This window comes from Crocuta crocuta, unplaced genomic scaffold (genome assembly GCF_008692635.1).
Source record: "Crocuta crocuta isolate KB4526 unplaced genomic scaffold, BGI_CrCroc_1.0 scaffold457, whole genome shotgun sequence".
Lineage (NCBI taxonomy): Eukaryota > Metazoa > Chordata > Mammalia > Carnivora > Hyaenidae > Crocuta > Crocuta crocuta.
In genome coordinates, this window is record NW_027531318.1 from 7,988,060 (window position 1) to 8,007,253 (window position 19,194).

The window sequence follows — 19,194 nt, forward strand, 5'->3', positions numbered from 1 at the left end:
TTGATGCCCATTTACTATTTAATCACCATGTTGGAGTACACCTCATGTGAAGACTGCTCAACAGTTCTAATGTCATCATGTGTAATAAAAATAGATTTCTATATTTATCATAATATATGTGGGAATCAGATACATAAGACTATAGTTTTATAAATTATACAAATATGTTTAATATATTAAATATATATTAGCAATCACTTAGATAAACACATACGTAGGTAGGTAGGTAGGTGGATAGGAGAGGGAAAGATGGGCAGACATAGACACTGAGCATCTTGATGTTTTTGACAGTTAATTCAACTTTATTTGGTCAGCACTATCACGAAAAGATCTAGTTAGGAAAGCAATAGGTATTAGAATGTTTATATTCATGGACAGATAAAAAGAAGCCAGTAAGTAAAACAAAGACTAGGAATCAGTATTAAAAAGTGAATCCAAAGTCGGAAAGCTCAAATTTTATAAATATTTATACTAACAAACATGAAAAATATTTTTTCCTAAGTATCACTTCATCTCTTTCTGCCAAATAATTGCCTCAGTGTTAGCTGAGTCTATATTGTTTTCTTAAAACTTTAAAGAAACACATTCAATAACAATAATTCTCTCTGGCAGACAACATGATTTTTCTATACTTTATTCTGCTTTTAAATAGTAAGGGATTATATATTTTAAATTTTTAAGTAAAACAAGTCTCTATCTCATATCCAATTTTAAGACATATTATGTATTGTTTATCCCTTAATCAACATCAAATTTCACAAAAGATAATTAACATAAATTGTTCATTTAACCTCTAGAACTCTACACACATCAATGTCTGCTTTTTTAAAAAGTACAAGTTGAATACTTAAAAACATTTTTAAAACTCTTACCCAAATTGCAAGTTTAGCCTTATTTCCATCCACTGAAATTGTTTTCACCTTAAAGTCAACACCTTGAAAAAAATGAAAATATTAATAAGAATCCCAGTAAAATGATACTTTTAAAACCAACTACCAAGAAAACCAGAAAACTGAAAACTCTTAATTCTTAGATTTAAGGATGTGAAAAATTTTTTAAAAGTATCACTCAAGGTCAGCAGCTTAGGGTTTAATCAGGATAAATGAAAACCAAATGCTAAATGCTTGCAGAATTCAAACACTCACCTACTTGTACTTGCTTGAGCAAAATTAAAATTTTAATGAAAAAATAAAATTCAATGCAATGTGGTGATTAACGATGTATATTAAAAGCCAAGTGCTGGAATTCATGGTACTAATGTAGAGAAGACTATACCTAGGGCTGACTCTGAATCAGCACAATTTTCTAAGGGGCTCCGAAAGCATCTACACTGCATTATCAAGAGTGTTATCCACAGCTAGCCCATCCCCTAACTCAGATTCTGACTGTGGTGCCTTGGTAAAAATATAATAAAAGGTCCCCTTATTCCTGGTCTTAGGAGTTCTTTGTTTTTATTCTAAAAAACAGTATTCATTCTATATAACTTAATGTATGATCACTTGCTACTGCACAACTGCAAAAGGAGAGTTTACACATAAAAACATCTGGCCCAATCCGCTAAGAATCTTCCTAAGTCAAAGAGGAGTGCTCAAAGTGCTATGACAATCTTCTGTAAGTACTAATTTACGTAAAGAGAAGAGCTCCATAAGAAGACACATAAGGATTTACTACAGCAGCCACCCCCCAAAAACCTCTCCCTTTCTAGGAAAAGGAGCTGACACATACCATCTGGCTTAAATGAACAGTAACTGCCCACATATCTTTAAAGAGTATCAAAATTAATGTGCAGTCTACCCCACTGGCCAGAGGGAAAGCATTAGCTCAAGAAACTTGGAAAGAAACTTTCAAAAGATGGTATTAGCTTGTCACAATTAATTCAGAACAGCACAACTACGATGAACAGCACCCTCATATACTACTTACTAGAACACCTGTCACCAATATAGAGCTATATTAGTAATTCCTGGATGATTTCTGGTGATCCACTACAAACACAAATTAAATAATAAAAATACCCTTCAAAATGTGCATTATACCAGCTCTTTCTGGAAGAAGAAAACATAAGTGAATATGAAGACATCCAAAATGAAACATGGAGAGAAGACAATTCAACGAAAATAAGAAGGCATCAGTGTTCTGTGAAACAATTTAAATATGCACGTGACTAGAGTGGACAAATAAGAAAGGAGAAAGTCAAAAGATAGATCTGAAAAAATAATGACCCTAAGTTTTTCACAATTAATAAAAAGTATAAACCCACAGATCAAAAAAAGCCCAATGAACCCCAACCACAGAAATATGATGAAAATTGGTACTAAGGGACATCATAACAAACTGCTCAAATGAAAATTAGGAAGCAATCCAAACTAACATTTTGAGTGAAAAGAAATACATGTATCAAAATGTGTGGGATGTCACCAAAGGCACACTTACAGGAAAATTTATTAGCACTAAACTACTATATGAGAAAGGAAAAAATTATTTCACGAGTGACCTCAGCTTCCAAATTAAGGCAATTTAAAAATCAAATAAAATAGAAAATAAGCAGAAGAATGGAAATAATAAAGTTCAAATCAGAAACTGATAAAATCAAACCTGCAAAAATTTTTTTTTTTTTTTAATAAATATAACAAGAGGTGGCTGGGTGGCTCAGTTAAGCATCTGACTTTGGCTCAGGTCATGAACTCAGTTTATCAGTTCAAGCTCCACATAGGGCTCTGTGCTGATGGCTCCGAGCCTGGAGCCTGCTTGGGATGCTGTGTCTTCCTCTCTCTCTCTCTGCCCCTCCCCCGCTCTCTTGGGCGCGCGCGCGCACTCTCGCTCTCGTGCGCGCGCTCTCTCTCAAAAATAAATTAAGATTTTAAATCAATGAAACCAAAAGCTGTTTTTATAAGGAAAAAATCAATAAAGTCTAGGCCAAAATGATCAGGAGAAACAAAGACAAAAATTACCATTGAAAAGAATGAGATTTCATCACTACAGGTTGTACCAAGGTCAATAGGATACTGAAGGAATGTTATAAACAAGCTCATGTCAATAAACCTGACAATTCAGATGAAATGTCAATTTCCTTGAAAGACTAAAAACTACCAGAATCGACTCAAAAAGAAACAGATCGTAAACAAAACACCTAAAAATATCACTATAAAAAATCAACTAAACCCAAAAGACGGCAGTAATGGGAGGAAATAAGGGACAAAATATAAGACACATAGAAAACAAATGGCAAAATGTCAGTAGTAAATCCCTCCTTATTGGTAATTATGTTAAAGGAAGAGATTATCAAAATGTATATATACAAATATAATATCTAAATATATGGTAAGATCCAACTATATGCTGTCTACAAGAGACTCACTTTCAAGCTAGAGACACATATAAGTTGAAAGTAAAAGGAAAGAAAATGATATTGTATGCAAACAGAAACCAAGAAAGGAGTGGCTTTACTTTAATAACATCAGGCAACAAAGACTTTAAGTCAAAACTATTACAAAAGACAAAAGACAAAATATATTGATGAAAAGGTCAATTCCTCAAGATGTAACAATTATAAATATATGCATCAAAGATCCCAATACATATAAAGCAAGCATTCACATAATTGAAGGAAGAAATACAGTAGTAGTTGGAGGGCTTTTTTTAAATGTTTTAATGTAATTTATTTTTGAAAGAGACAGAGCATGAGTTGGGGAGGGTCAGAGAGGGAGGGAGACAAAGAATCTGAAGCAGGCTCCAGAGTCTGAGCTGTCAGCACAAAGCCCAACACGGGGCTCAAACCCACAAACTGCGAGATCATGACCTGAGCCAAATTCTTCCGCTTAACTGACTGAGCCACTCAGGCACCCTTACTTGGAGATTTTAATACACCACTTTCAATAATGGATACAACAATCAGATAGATGACCAATCGGAAGTAGAGCATTTGAAAGACAATTCATGGGGCGCCTGGATGGCTCAGTTGGTTAAGCCTCTAATCAAACCTCTGACCTCCCCTCAGGTCATGATCTGAAGGTTCACAGGTTCGAGCCCCGCGTCATGCTCTGTGCTGACAGCTAGCTCAGAGTCTGGAGCCTGTTTCGGATTCTGTGTCTCCCCCTCTCTCTGACCCTCCTCTGCTCACGCTGTCTCTCTCTCTCTCTCTCTGAAATAAAACATTAAAAAAATTTTTTTAAAGATAAGAATAAAAAAAAATAAAAGAAAGACAATACAAACCAGGAAGAACCAAGAGAACATTCTACCCAACAACATTAGAAGAAACAGTTTTGGGGGTGTGTGGGTGGTTCACTCAGTTAAGAGTCTAATTCTTGATTTCAACTCAGGTCATGATCTCACGGTTTGTGAGATCAAACTCCACGTCGGGCTCTCTGCTGACAGTACAGAGTTTGTTTGGGATTCTCTCTCTCCTCTCTCTACCCCTCCCCTACTCTTATCTCTCTCTCTCTCTCTCTCTCAAAATAAATAAATATTTAAAAAAATAAAAGAATAAACAGCTTTCTCAAGTACACATGAAACACCATCCAGGACAGACTATATGTCTACAAGTATTATTAATACATTGTAAAAGACTAAAATCGTATAAAGTATTTTTATCACAATGGAAACTAGAAATTAGTAATAGAAAGAAAACTAGAAAATTCACACACATACACAAATTAAATAACACCCTTTAAACAACAACCAAAAGATCAAAGAAGAAATCATAAAGAAAATTATAGAATACCTTTATACAAATGAAAATACAATACACCAAAACTTATGATATGTAGCAAAAGCAGCACTAAGAGGGAAATTTATAGCTATAAACACATACATTATAAAAAAAGAATTCTCTCAAATCAATAACCTAATTTTTATACCTTGAACAACTAGAAAAGAAGAGTAAACCACAGAAAGAAGGAAACAATGAAGATCAGGACCAAGATAAATGATACGGGAAACTGATACACAATAGAGAAAAATCAATGACCAAGTGTTGGTTTTTTTAAAAAAGATCAACAAAACAGAGAAGCTTTTAATTAGACTCACTAAGAAAAAACAAAAGATTCCAATTACACAACTCAGATATGAAAGTGGAGACATTACTACTACTTTTACAGGGGAAAAAAGACTACTAAAAGAATACTATGTACAATTATATACCACAAATTAGATACAACCTAGATGAAATGAACAAATTCCAGAAAACACACAACTGACAAAACTGACTTGTAAAGAAAATCTGAAGAGACCCATAACTAATGGAGATAGAATCAGTAATCAAAAACTTTCCAACAACAACAACAAAGGCCAGGACCAGATGGCTTCACTGATAAATTCCACAAAACATGTAAAGAGTTAATACCAATTCTCCTCACTTTTCCAAAAACTGAAGAGAAAGGAACACTTCCAAACTCCTTCTATGAGGCTAGCATTATTCTGATACCAAAGCCAGACAAAGATGCTGCAAGTAAAGAAAACTACAGACCAGTATCCCAGAGGAATACTGACTGATGCAGAAATTCTCAGCACAATACTAGCAAACTTAACTCAGCAGCCTACAAAGGATTACACACCAGGATAAAGTGAGTTTTATTTCCATAATACAAGATTGGTAGACTATAAGTAAATCAAAGTAATATATCCCATTAACAAAATGAAGGGGGAAAAACACATGATCATCTCAATTTGTGACAAAAAAGGATTTTTTACAAAACTTAACATCCTTTTACGATAAAAACACTAACAAACTAGAAACAGAAGAAAATTTCCCTAACATGACAGAGGCCATATAAAACTCATAGGTGTGGCGCCAGGGTGGCTCAATCAGTTAAGTGTCTAACTTCAGCTCAAGTCATGACATTGAGGTTTCTGAGTTTGTGTTCCACATCAGGCTCTATGATGATTGTGTAGAGTCAGCTTGAGATATTCTCTCTCTACCCCCACCTCGCCCCACTGGTGCGTGCACTCTCTCTCTCCAAATAAATAAATAAACTTTAAAAAAATTCACAGCTAACACTATACTCATGGGTGAAAGACTGAAAGCTTTTCCACTCAGATCAGAGCAAGACAAGGACACCTACTCCCACCACTTCTATTCTACACAGTTTTGGAAGTCCTAGCCAGAGTAATTAGGCAAGAAAAGGAAAAAAAGGCACCCATATTGGAAGAAATAAAATTACTTGTTCACAGATGACATGATCTTACATGTAGAAAATCCTAATCCTCTACACACATAACAAACAAAAAAATCTGTTAGAATAAATGAATTCAGCAAGGTTGCAGGATACAAAATCAACATGCAAAAATTAGTTGCATTTCTATACACTAGCAATGAGGAATCAAAAAAATTTTTTAAACCATTCCATTTACAATAGCATCAAAAAGAAAATACTTAGGAATAAATTTAACCAAAGAGTTTGAAGACTTATACACTGAAAACTACAACACACTACTGGAAGAAATTAAAGACATGAATAAGTAGTGGAATGTAAAATGGTAGAGTCACTGTGAAAAACAATCTGATTGTTTCCTCCTAAAGCTAAAAACAGAATTACCATATCATGCAGCACTTCCACTGTTAGGTATAGACCCAAAAGAACTGAGTTCCTGACAGCAGGAACTCAGATACTTGCACAACGATATTTACAGCAGTATTATTCACAACAGAAGGCTGAAGCAACTCCAGTGTCCAGGAACAGATTAACAGATCAACAAAATGTGGTTTATACATACCATGGAACATTATTCAGTCATAAAATGGAATGAAATGCTTATATATACTACAAAATGGATTAACTTTACACACATTATGCTATGTGAAATAAGCTACTCACAAAACGGCAGATATTGTATGATTCTACTTACATGAGGGGCTTAGAATAGGCAAATTCATAAAGACAGAAGGTAGAATAAAGGTTACCTACCACAGACTGAGGGGGAAGTAGAGAGCTATTGTTTAACTGGTAAAGAGTTCCTAGTGTTTGAAGTGATGAAAAAGTTCAGAAAATGGATAGTTGTGATGGTTGCAAATACAAATATACTTAATGCCACTGAACTGTAAACTTAAAAATGGTTAAAAATCGTTAATTTTGTGCTATGTATGTAGTTTACCACAATGAAAAATAAATAGATAACTTGAAGTGCCCTGAATCTATTAAAGAAGTTGAATCTATAGTTTAAAAACCTTTCCACGAAAAAAATACCAGGGCCAGAGTGAATTCTACTGAACATTCAAATAATCCATTCTAAACAAACTCCTCCAGGAATCTGAAGAAGAGTGAATACTTTCTTAGTCCCTCCATGAGTTGTGCCTTAGCCTGATACCAAAACCAAAGACATTAAAATTTAAAAACTATAGGGGCACCTGGGTGGCTCAAGTAGGTTGAGGGTCCAACTCTTGATTTCGACTCACCTCAGGATCCCAGGGTCATGGGACAGAATCCCATGTTGGGCTCTGTGCTGAGCATGGAGCCTGCTTAAGATTCTCTCTCCCACTGCCCCTTTCCTCCACTCATGCATTCTCTCTCTCTCTCAAATAAAAATATGTGACATATATGTAATTAAAAACTATCAATTACTATCCCTCATGACTACAGATGAAAATCCTAAATAAAATTTTATCATAATACAAATAGGTCTAAAAGGACAACACATCACAAAACCAAGTGGGGTTATTTTAGGAATAAAAGGTTAATTTAACACTGAAAAAAGCAATGTGGACTTTACTACATTAAACTAAAAAAAGAAACTTCATATGATTTTCTCAACAATTGCAGAAAATATACTTAACAAAATTCAACATGCATTCCTGATAAAACCTCTCAGCAGACTAGAAAGAGAAGGGAAATCTCTCTACCTGATAAAGGGCATCTATGAAAAAATACACCTAACATCTCACTTAATAGTAAAAGACTTAATGTTTTCCTCTTTATATCAGGAATAAAAGGATATCAGCCCTCATCACTTCTTTCAACTTTTATTTTTTAAGCCAGAACAATAAGACAAAAATAAGTCATCCAGATGGGAAAGATAAAAAAGTAAAAACTCAACGGAAGATATGGAATTAAAAAAAAAGATGTTCCTAGAACTAATAAGCAAGTGTAGCAAGGTTGGAGGATACAAACTAAACATTTTAAAAATGTATTTCTATATATTAGCAATTAACAAAGGATGTTTTTTAACTTCAATTTTAATGCCATTTTCAAATAAAAGTCTATTAAATTTTTAGAGCTAAACCTGACAAAAGATGTAAAAAACATGTAACCACTCTAAAATTTTAAAACGCCTAAATGAACAGAGACATATAACTTGTTCTGTGATCATAAGACTCAATATTGTTAAAAGGTTAATTCTCCCCAAATTGATCTATATAGATTCAATGCCAATCCCTACAAAAATCCTGGCAAGCTTTTGTTTTTAAATCAACTACCTAATTCTAAAATTCACTGGGAAATGCAAAGAAACTAAAATAACCAAAATAATTTTGAAAAACATACAAAATTGGCAGACCAACAATATATGACTTCTAAACCTACTGTAAAGCTATAAAAATCAACAGTAAGGCACTGATATAAAGACAGATTAATGAGCCAGAATAGGATCCAGAAATAGACTTACACATATATAAACAACTGACCTTTTTACAAAGATGCAAAAGCTATGCAGTACAGAAAGGACAGTCTTTTCAACAAATGGTTTTAGAACATATATGAGAGAGGGGAGGGGAGGGGAAAGAAGAGAGGAGGGAAGAGGAGAGGAGGAAAAATAACTTTGATTCATATATGCTTTATAGTGTACCCAAAAATTAAATCAAAATGAATCACAGATGTAACACATCTGTCTAATGTAACACATAAAACTATAAAACATCTAGAGGAAAACATAGGGAGAAAATCATTCCAAGACTCTGTTAAGCAAAAGATACAACACTGAAGCCATAATTTTTTGGTGGGGGTGGGGGGGTGGGGGGTGGCGNTCAAGTACGCATGCGTGGGGCAGAGAGAGAAGGAGAATGAATCTAAAGCAGGCTTCATGCCCCGCACAGAGCCAAACACAGGGCTCGAACTCATGGGGCTCGATCTAATGACCATGGGATCATGACCTGAGCCAAAATCAAGAGTGGGACACTTAACTGACTGAGCCACCCAGGCATCCCTGAAACCACCACTGATGATAAAAAATTGATAAACTGAATCTGATCAAAATAACAAATTTCTGCTTTTAGAATTTTGTTAAGAGAATGACAAGAGGAGCCACAGACTAAGAAAATATCTGCAAAGCATGTATCATGTAATAAGGGGCTTACATGCAGAATAAAGAACTCTTAAAACAACTATAAGAAAAAAATTAAAAATGAACAGAAGACTTATACACACACACTCAAAATACAGATAGACAGCAAGTATGAACTTTAAAGATACCCAACATCATTCACCATTAGACAATGTAAATTAATTAATGACATCATTAGACAATCTAATTAATGAGATTACTAAGCCACACATATTAGAATGGCTAAAATTTTAAAAGCTGTTTGTGCTAAGTATAACAGGGGAGGACGCAGAGAACAGGAACCTTCATATACTACTAGTGGGAATATATAATGATACAATCACTTTATTAAAAAATGGATGAGAGTTAAACATGTATTTACCATATGATCCAGCAATCCTATTACTGGGTACTTACTCTAAAGAAATAAAAATTAATATTCACATAAAATCCTGTATTGAATGTTTACAATAGGTCTATTCATAACCACCCAAAACTAGAAACAATCCAATGTCCTATCATAAGTGGATGGATAAATCAACTCTGTAACATCCATGCAATGGAATACAACCCAGCAATAAATAAAAACAAATGACTGACATGCAACAACTTGGATACAGTTCAAAGGTATTATGTTAAGTCTAAAAAGTTTGTATTATATATTCCATTTATAGGATACTCTCAAAAAGATAAAACTATAGTGGTTGACAGGGCTAGACACAAGGAAAAAATAAGACTGAAAATGTAGTAGGTAGTTTTATGGGGGATGATGACTGCTTAATATCCTGACTGTGGTAATAGTTAAATGACTATACACATTTGTATAATACACGTTAAAATTTAAAAAAAAAAAAAAAACTGTATCCCCCAAAAAGTCACTACTACTGTATAACTTTTTTAAAAAAACACTCAAATGCTAGGAACAGAACATATATCAAAAATATTTTCTGAAAGAATAAATTATTAGAGAACATGTATTATTTCTGCTTCTTTCCTATTTAAGATTTACTTTGCTGCTAAGTCCAGAGACTGATTTTGTAAAAACTTTTCCATGGGCTTTTAAAGTAATGAGTTCTTCACTCAAAGATTTGTCAACTAAGCAGTGCTTGGAGGACTGTCAGTAGAGCACGCAACTCTTAATCCTGGGGTTGCAAGTTCAAGCCTCATGTTGGCTGCAGAGATTACTTAAAATAAAATCTTAAAAAAAAATTTTTGTTCATGTGTTATTCTATTTCCCTATGGCTGCATTTGTGTTTTTTGAATTTATGAAAAAGATATAAAAATCTCCTAATACAACTGTATTCTCAGCAAATTCTTCTCTTACATTTTGAATAGATTTTGGTTTTATATATATATAAGTATATATACATCATCTGTGTTTGGTTCCTACTTGTTTATGACTATTACAACCACTCTGTTAATTGATTGGGCCTTTCATTATTATAACTGTCCTATTTCATTATGTCCAGTGCATTAACCTTAAATTCTATTTTAAATTACATTATATTACCACCTCTGCTTTTATACTGTTTACATTTGCCTGACACATCCCTTTATTTTCAACCTTTCATTATTTAAGTATTCTTCAATTGCATCTGACAACATGAATTATTAGGAGGACTGGACCTATTCACATTTAATTAACTGATGTATTTTAATTCTGTTGCTTCCTTCTTATGCTTAACATTTTTGGCTTTCTGCTCAAATCTGTGTTTGGTCCTTTTTATTTCTGTATTACTATGCTGTGATTAAAAGATTACCAAGTTAGAAGGCTGAGTTTAGTCTCAGCTCTCTTGCTGAGGTCTAGAAGGTGAAGTCTAGATAGGGAGGAGGTAAACCTCTTTAAGTCAACTTCTCCCTTCTCAACAAGGAATATACAACTTCCTGCTTTACCTGGCTTTTAGGTTTTTGGTGGGAGGGAGGGTGGAGAACATCTTGGGAAGCCTGTATCAAGAGAATACTATAAGAGATTTAATGATCCAATGGAGAACAAGATTATGAGGCCCTAGATCTCTAAATTTGAGTTTACAAACAACTTTAAAAGTATCAACAATGAAATAAGTGTTCTGCTACTCAGAAGATAGAGTAAATATGTGTTAAGAGTGGAAGCTAAGGATGAGAAATGATTATGGACAAAACCACATGAAGATTAAAGTCTGGGAGATGAAGAATAACCTGGGAGGCCAGGGCTTTTTGTGATGACTCCTTAGAGAGGGAGAAACAATATAATGGTTTTATGGCAAAAAGCAATAGCAAGTTTTTTAAACTTGGGGGGGAGGGAGATGGAGGAAGTCTTATCAGAGAAACAGGCTGAATTCCAAGACCCCAACTTGACTCCTGCTGATGGACATGAGGCTGGCTGAAGGTTGGATGATCTTACTCCAAAGGAGTATCATTATCCAATAAATAAGAAATAAAATGACAACAAAAGAGCCTGGAAATTAGGAAACACATCCCTAAATCAAGAATTTCCAATGTTTGGGGCACCTGGGTGGCTCAATCAGTTAAGCATCCGACTCTTGATCTTAGCTCAGGTCCTGATCTCAGGGTGGTGAGTTCAAACCCAGGCTCTGTACTGGGCATGAGGCCTACTTAAAAAGTAAAAATAAAAAAAATCTTCAAATGTTCAAAGAAAGCTAAACTGAAAAATCAAAACTATCTAGAGGGCAATGAAAAAGTAACACACCCTACTAAAACCTATGGGACACAGCAAACTTGTTCTTTAAGGTTATCTTTATTTTTTTTTTTAATGTTTTATTTATTTCTAGGAGAGAGAGAGAGAGACAGCATGAGCAGGGGAGGGCCAGAGAGAGAGGGAGATACGGAATCTGAAACAGGCTCTGGGCTCTGAGCTGGCTGTCAGCACAGAGCCTGACGCGGGGCTCAAACCCACCAACCGCAAGATCATGACCTGAGCTGAAGTCGGACGCTTAACCGACTAAGCCACCCAGGCGCCCCTAAGGTTATCTTTATTAAATAAGGACTAAAAAGAAGAGAACTTAATACTCATCTTAAGAAACTAACAAAATAGGGGCATCTGGGTGGCTCAGTTGGTTAAGCGTCCGACTTCAGCTCAGGTCATGATCTTGCGGTTGGTGGGTTTGAGCCCCGCGTCAGGCTCTGTGCTGACAGCCAGCTCAGAGCCCAGAGCCTGTTTCAGATTCCGTATCTCCCTCTCTCTCTGGCCCTCCCCTGCTCATGCTGTTGCTGTCGCTGTCGCTGTCTCTCTCGCTCTCTCTCTCTCAGAAATGAAAAATTTTTTAAAACATTAAAAAAAAGAAACAAAATAAACCAAAAGAAAAGTAGGAAGAAGGAAAAAAATGAAGAAATTTCTCAAACAATTAAATAAATATATTCCTTAAGAAAAGACAGACTACAAAAACATACAAGTTTAGAAATGAAGGAGAAGCATAAACAATCAACTTAAGAGATATGCTGGGAGGCTTTCTCAGTTCCACTCCCCAGGCTGTCCTAAGAAACAGAAAACTGGAAGAGGTTAGAATCCTAAAAGAAGGATCAGATTGACTCACAGGTAAAATGTAACCTCTACAGAAAAGATAGTTCCAATATTGAAGCTAATAAATACTTTTTTAAAAGACAGAAAACTTCTGCATTTTATAAACCAGAACTTTAATATAAAATCCTGTTTAAAAAAAAAAATAAAGATACAAAGACTATCAGGGCACCTGGGTGGCTCAATCAGTTGAGCATCTAGCATCTGACTTCGGCTCAGGTCATGATCTCAAGGTTCATGGGTTCGAGCCCCACGTCGGGCTCTGTGCTGACAGCTAGCTCAGAGCCTGGAGCCTGCTTCAGATTCTCTCCCTCTCTCTGACCCTCCCCTTCTCAAGCTCTGTCTCTCGCTCTCTCTCTTGCTCGCTCTCTCTCTCAGAAATAAAAACATTTAAAAAGAAATAAAAGACGATCTTGTGTATAAAAACAGATGTAAAAATCATAAACTATTAGTCAACAGAATCCAGACATATGTCAAACAATATGAGTGAAGACCTATCTAGGAAAGCAAGGACCCCTCAGTATTAAAAAGTCTATTAACCATTAATGAAAGCTGAAAAGGCATATGAAAAAGTCATAATCTCTCCCAAGTAAAAGAGAAGAAAAATTATTTACATATGATGAAGACTACCTGTCATGATTCTAAATACAGAAACGCTAGAGCCATTTTTATTGCTTTATTCCAAATAAAATGTCTAATTGAATGAAATGACATGAAACAGAATAGTTACATTTTTCTTCCAACAACCTAGTATTTCCAAATAATTTAACAAGTTTGTGTTATGGCATTAAACAAGATGTATGAAGTCACTATTTTAAATAAATTGTCATTTTGTTAAGTGAGCCCAAACTATAAAGTAACTTGTGGATGGAACAGATTTGGCCTCTTCTGCTTAGAAGCCAAACATAGGTCATATGAGAGCATGCTCATTAATATTTTTAAAAGCTTACCAAGGGAAGTAATAAGAATCACTGACCTAAGTCAACCAGTAACAACCAAAATTTGTCTAAATTGAAATGTATCAACCCTCAAACCATTTTCACATATTTTAGCAATTACGCCTTATAATCAGATTAAGGAACAGTTTGTGAGCTGTATTAAGTAGAAAATTCATTTTAAATTTTCTAACATTTTTTATTTTATAAAAAGTTTTACATAAAGCATTTTTTCTACTCAAAGGTAAGTTACTTACTAAAACAAGAGTAAGTTAAAAAACAAAAACTTAAAAAATTAAATCTAAAAATAAAACTTTAACATGAAGCAAATTTTGCCCATTTAATCAAATTATATAAAATTAGTATAACTAATTTCTACAAGGATCTAGTCTCCATGCTTAAATTTCAATCAGTTCTATTTATGCAGCCAATTAAGTACTATCGTATGGCCTTGCTATAGCAGAAAAAGAATCTTTATGCCTTTTTTCCCCAATACCCCCATGTAGCAAACAAAAAACCTGTTCAAAATAGTCTTACAATTTTATGTGTGTGTGTATTCATTTTTATGTCAGAAATAATTACCTTGGATTACACCTTTATATCTATTGCCTCATTCTATTTCTTCTAAGATTCAAATATACATATGCTGAATCTCCTTTTCTGATTTCCACATCATTTTAATGTGTTTTAACATTTTTATTCACTTTGGTAAATTCCACCCACTTTTTCCATTTCTAGCTTCTATGTCTTTTATTTTGCTTTCCACAGTCTCTACTGTCCCTTGTGATCCTTCTAATTTCACCCTCATTTCAGTGATGGTTTTATTTTCTTACCTTATATTTCTTTCTGCTCAATCAGCTTACACTGCATTTTTTCATGCAGCTACACTCTCTCTTCCCTGACCTCTCATATCACTGCTTCGTGCTCTCAGTGGTAAAAACTTCCAAAAAGTGTTTTAAATTCGTAACAAAATGGTTGGATATGATTTTCATCTCCCATCTCCATTTTTTCTGTTAAGTTTTCTTTATCTGTCCTTGCTTTTCTGCTACTTTCTTTCTTTATGATTCTTGAATGGTAGGAGTGGCCTTCAGCTGAAATCCTTTTGTTAATTCATCTTTAAAGGAGGCTGAGGTATTTTTGGACAAGTTATCTGTAGAGGTTAATGCAGAAGGCCATAGTGGCTCCAGTTCTTGACCAGCAAAACTCTGTCTTGATTCAGGATTTTATCTGAGAATCGTTTTGTTTTTTTACGTCTCAACAACCACTGGATATAGGCAGCCCTGAGGTTTTCTGAATGCAAAGACCTCTCTTCCCCACTGCTACAGAGACAGGCTTCATCTCCCCAACTTCTTAGACTCAAACCAGGGGCAGGGAAAGTCCTGCCATTAGCTGCAAAAACCCATGTTGCTTTTGCAAACAAGGGATTTTGGTTTTGCATCTCAGGGTGGGCCTCTGGGTTTCATGAAGCCTCTCTTGCTGGTTTCAAGCTCTGGAGCTGTGGCATCGGCGCTCTACTTCTTCCCACATGCAGCCTGCTTATTCTCACTGCTTTTGGCACTCATTCCACCTACTTTGTGGCCTAGGGATTTTAGCTCTCTTCTAGTTTAGTGGAATACAGGGTTTGTGTTTTAGTTTTTCCCTCCTGTTGTTATTGTGGCCAACTGCCAGAAAGGAAAAAAAAGAAACCACCAACTTTATTGTACCACTCTCAGACTCAAAATCCAACAAGGATGTCAAAAAACTATTTTTACAAGACAAAAACTTGAGTGTCTCACCATATTACTGAAAGATAAAAGTATGCTTTCCTTACCTATTTTACTGATAAAATAAGGATTTTCCACAAAATGCTACTTTTTTACAAGGCCATTACAGCAACTGAGCCAACTGTTTTTATTTTAAAACCTCATGTGTACATCAGTTATAACCTAAGGCAGAAAATAATCTGATAACTAAATGTAAAAGATACTTTTGAAGACCCAGGGCCCATTTGAACAAATTATGTATATCCTTATCAGTATGCCCCAATCTCGGTATTTGCTTTTAAAGGAGACAAAGCCTTTTTAATAATAAGGACAAGACATGATTTATCAGTCTCCTCAGATTCCATTTGGGTTTGAAATGAGGACAGATGGCTTTATATTATATATCAATCATTCCCTCAGTAAAATTTTAACCTTAGACAAATGTATTTTCCTGCCAGTTACTGCTCTTCTCCTCACTATCCATTGGTAGGCATGTTCTGAGTGAAATGAAGTTTTACTACTAACTTTTTAAAAGAAAAAATAATATATCAAAGCCAAATTAAAATGGATTTTAAATTACTAGTGTGTAAAATTTTTTTAATGTTTTTATTTTATTTTTGAGAGAGAGACAAGAGTATGACCCAGGGAGGGCAGAGAGAGAGGGAGACACAGAATCCGAAGCAGGCTCCAGGCTGAGCTGTCACCACACAGCCTGATGCAGAGCTCAAACTCATGAATTGTGAGATCATGACCTGATCCGAAGTTCGATGCTTAACCAATTGAGCCACCCTGGTGTCCCTAAATTGCTAGTGTTTTAAATGATTCCTTTTCACACACATAAAAGTAAAGCTGTAAATGTTAACATGCCACACAAAAGCTAAGTAATGCCTGGTGTAATTTACTAAACATTTAGAGGCACTATAAGTGCATGTTGGTAGTAAGAAACAAAAAAAGAGACGTCTTCCTTACAGAATTCTAAGAAATGTAGATGGAATGATGGAATTTGAAAACCTACCGTTTGATAACCACCATAATTAAAATGACAGAATGACACTTCATAGTAGAGAAATTTGGCATGTATCACCTTAAGTAACCAAAGTCCCATCACCGGAATGGTACAAATACACACCACACTCTGAGAAGCACTTTGTAGAATTTCTGTCAAAAATACATAACCTGAATCTAACCATGAGGATACATTGGACAAATGCAATCGAAAGATATTCTACAGTGTAACTAACCTGTATGTACTCCAAAAATCTCAAGGCCATGAAAGACAAAGAAAGACTGAAGAACTGCTCAGATTAAGACACAGAAAAAAAATGACAACTAAACTGTGTGTGATCCTGGACTGGATCCTGGACCAGAAACCATTTTTTTTTCTTTTGCTAAATAAGACATTAGGGAGACATTAATGAAATCTGTCTGTATAGAGTAGAATTGTATCCATGTTCATTTAGGAAATAAACATTAAAGTATTTAGAGGTTAATCATGTCTGCCAATTTATTCTCAATTAAAAAAAACAATACTGGTGTGTGTATGTAGAGGAATGATAATAAAGCATATGTTTAAAGCATAAATATTAATGTTTGGGGATGTGCAAAAATTCTTGTACTATTTTTATAATTTTTCTCTAAGTATGAAATTATTTAACATTTGAAAAAAAAGGAAACAAAAATAAATCCACACACACAATAAATGAAAACAAATAAAGCCAGTTAAGAGAAACTCTTATTTTCCCTAATAATAATAGTAGGATTATATTTACTACATTCTATTTATCAGATCATGTAATTTTAGAACTGTAAGAAAATTGTATTATTTCCCCGAAAATAGTGAAGTTAAAAGACTTCCTCAAGGTCTAGACAACTGGTTCAAGGCAGAGCCAACTACTACCCTGCTCTGACTCAGCGGGTTTCACATACTACAAGCTGTCTCTTGATACTTTTCTATTGTCATCTATTCCCTAAACATGTGACACACTAAAATATTTAGCTCTATCTTCTCATGTATTCTTGTAAGCTAGTGTAGCAAACCACTTTCAGGCAATCTAAATTCCATTTTTAAAAGGCATTTAGGTATTACTGCTTCTAAGAATCTTTAACAACTAATATCAACAAACATGTTGAATTCAGCATATATGCAGGATACTGTAGCAAATGCTAACAAGGTGACACACTCTACTATTAGGTGATACTGTTAGGTCCATGACCATAGACAGCAAGTCTGCATTATTCATCATTATAACCCGACCTCTCAGGACAATGCCTGGCATACAATAAATATTCAGGTAATTGTATGCTGCTAAATAAAAGACAATCCATAGTACAAGAAAGAAATGTGTGTCCAGATAATCATAATATCCACAGTGTTAACAAAGTGCCATGAACCAACAAATAAGTTAGTTTTGCTTGGTGAGACCTACAAAGGCTCCAGAAACTTAACAAAACCAAGTTAAGCCTTGAAAGATAAAGAGGAGTTCAACAGACATGGAAGCAATGGGGTGGTGAGATAAAGGGTGGAAGGACTTAGATAAAACAGACTGAAGGCAAGAAAATATGTGGCATTTCTACTGAATTTTTAAATATAGGCTTACCTATCGTTGCTGCAAGTTCTGGATCAAAAGTATCATCTGTGAACCTCAAGAGCAGGCTAAAAGAGATGTTAAAAAGACAGATTAGAAATTTCTCTTTCTCCTTAACCATTTGCTGAATATTTATGAGTATTCTATTTTGTCACAAATTAAGACACAGACAAGAATAGCTGTTATAGGTCTATTCTCACAAATACTGCCTCAGTGCAGGTATATACAGAGGAATTAAATTATTAAAAAGGCAATAAAAGAATCCCAAGAGCAAAGCAGTTTACTTAATATACTCCCCATGCTTCCCTACATAATTCCCAAGGGTGAAAAGATTTGGACTGTGTTTTGGCTTGGGTTTTGAACTGTACTGATATGTCCTTCTGAGAAAATAGTATCAGCAACATATTATACTGTGACGTGTACAAAAGGGGGAAAAATATGTCTCCTGGAATACAACAAATTAATGTTTTATTTAAGTCTGATGTGTATTCCTCTGAATTTAAGTAAAAACAGAAAGGTGAGAAAATCTATCATTTTGTAAAAAGTTGTAGGATCTACTATCTCAGTGGGAAGAAAATATCTAGCAAAAAGTGAGGGTAGGTATACCAGAGCCAGAGGAGGTATACTCTGGCAAATGCTAAGTAGGGTGTATGAAATCAAGTAGGCAACAGGGAGCTATTGAGAGCTTTTTTAAAAAAAGAATGGCAAGAAATGTTCTATATTTTGAAAATGGTAGGGAAAATTTAATGTCAGAAAAAAAAAGGCAAGAAAATCAACAGAAGACAACTGGCATGGTTATGGTGAGAGATAAGGACTAAATCCAGGAAACAGTAAAGAAACTAGAAGGAAAGAGATGAAAGAAAAAAAAACAGCATTAAGAGTACTCTAAGATTTTATATCTCCCAGAATTATTTATTTAAGGTAAGGTGAAGTGCCAGTTATTAAAAGCTCTTCAAAAATAAAATCTAAGCTTTTCTTAAAGCCCTAGATTTATAAAATTAATCTTCCCTCACATTATCTCCTATAATAGGACTAAACTGTTCTATTCACCTGTATGCATGAATAAAATCAAGAAAATAGCATCAGATGTTTGAATTGCAAAAAAAAAATTACGAATATTTCTATAGGTTGTAATTATTGCTGCTAGATTTTTTTTTTTTTTTTTTTTT

The 19,194-nt window shown here is 34.6% G+C and overlaps 1 protein-coding gene across 1 annotated transcript in view; it reads right to left on the reverse strand.

Annotated features, from left to right (window-relative positions):
• The window catches only part of RAB18 (RAB18, member RAS oncogene family), a 33,847-nt gene that overhangs the window by 10,981 nt on the left and 3,672 nt on the right, over nucleotides 1–19,194 (reverse strand). The window contains exons 2-3 of the mRNA XM_077771722.1: nucleotides 18,038–18,093; nucleotides 873–934 (exon numbers count right to left, since the gene is read on the reverse strand). Coding sequence (XP_077627848.1) covers nucleotides 873–934; nucleotides 18,038–18,093 — 118 coding nt within the window. The remainder of the gene's footprint in view (nucleotides 1–872; nucleotides 935–18,037; nucleotides 18,094–19,194) is intronic.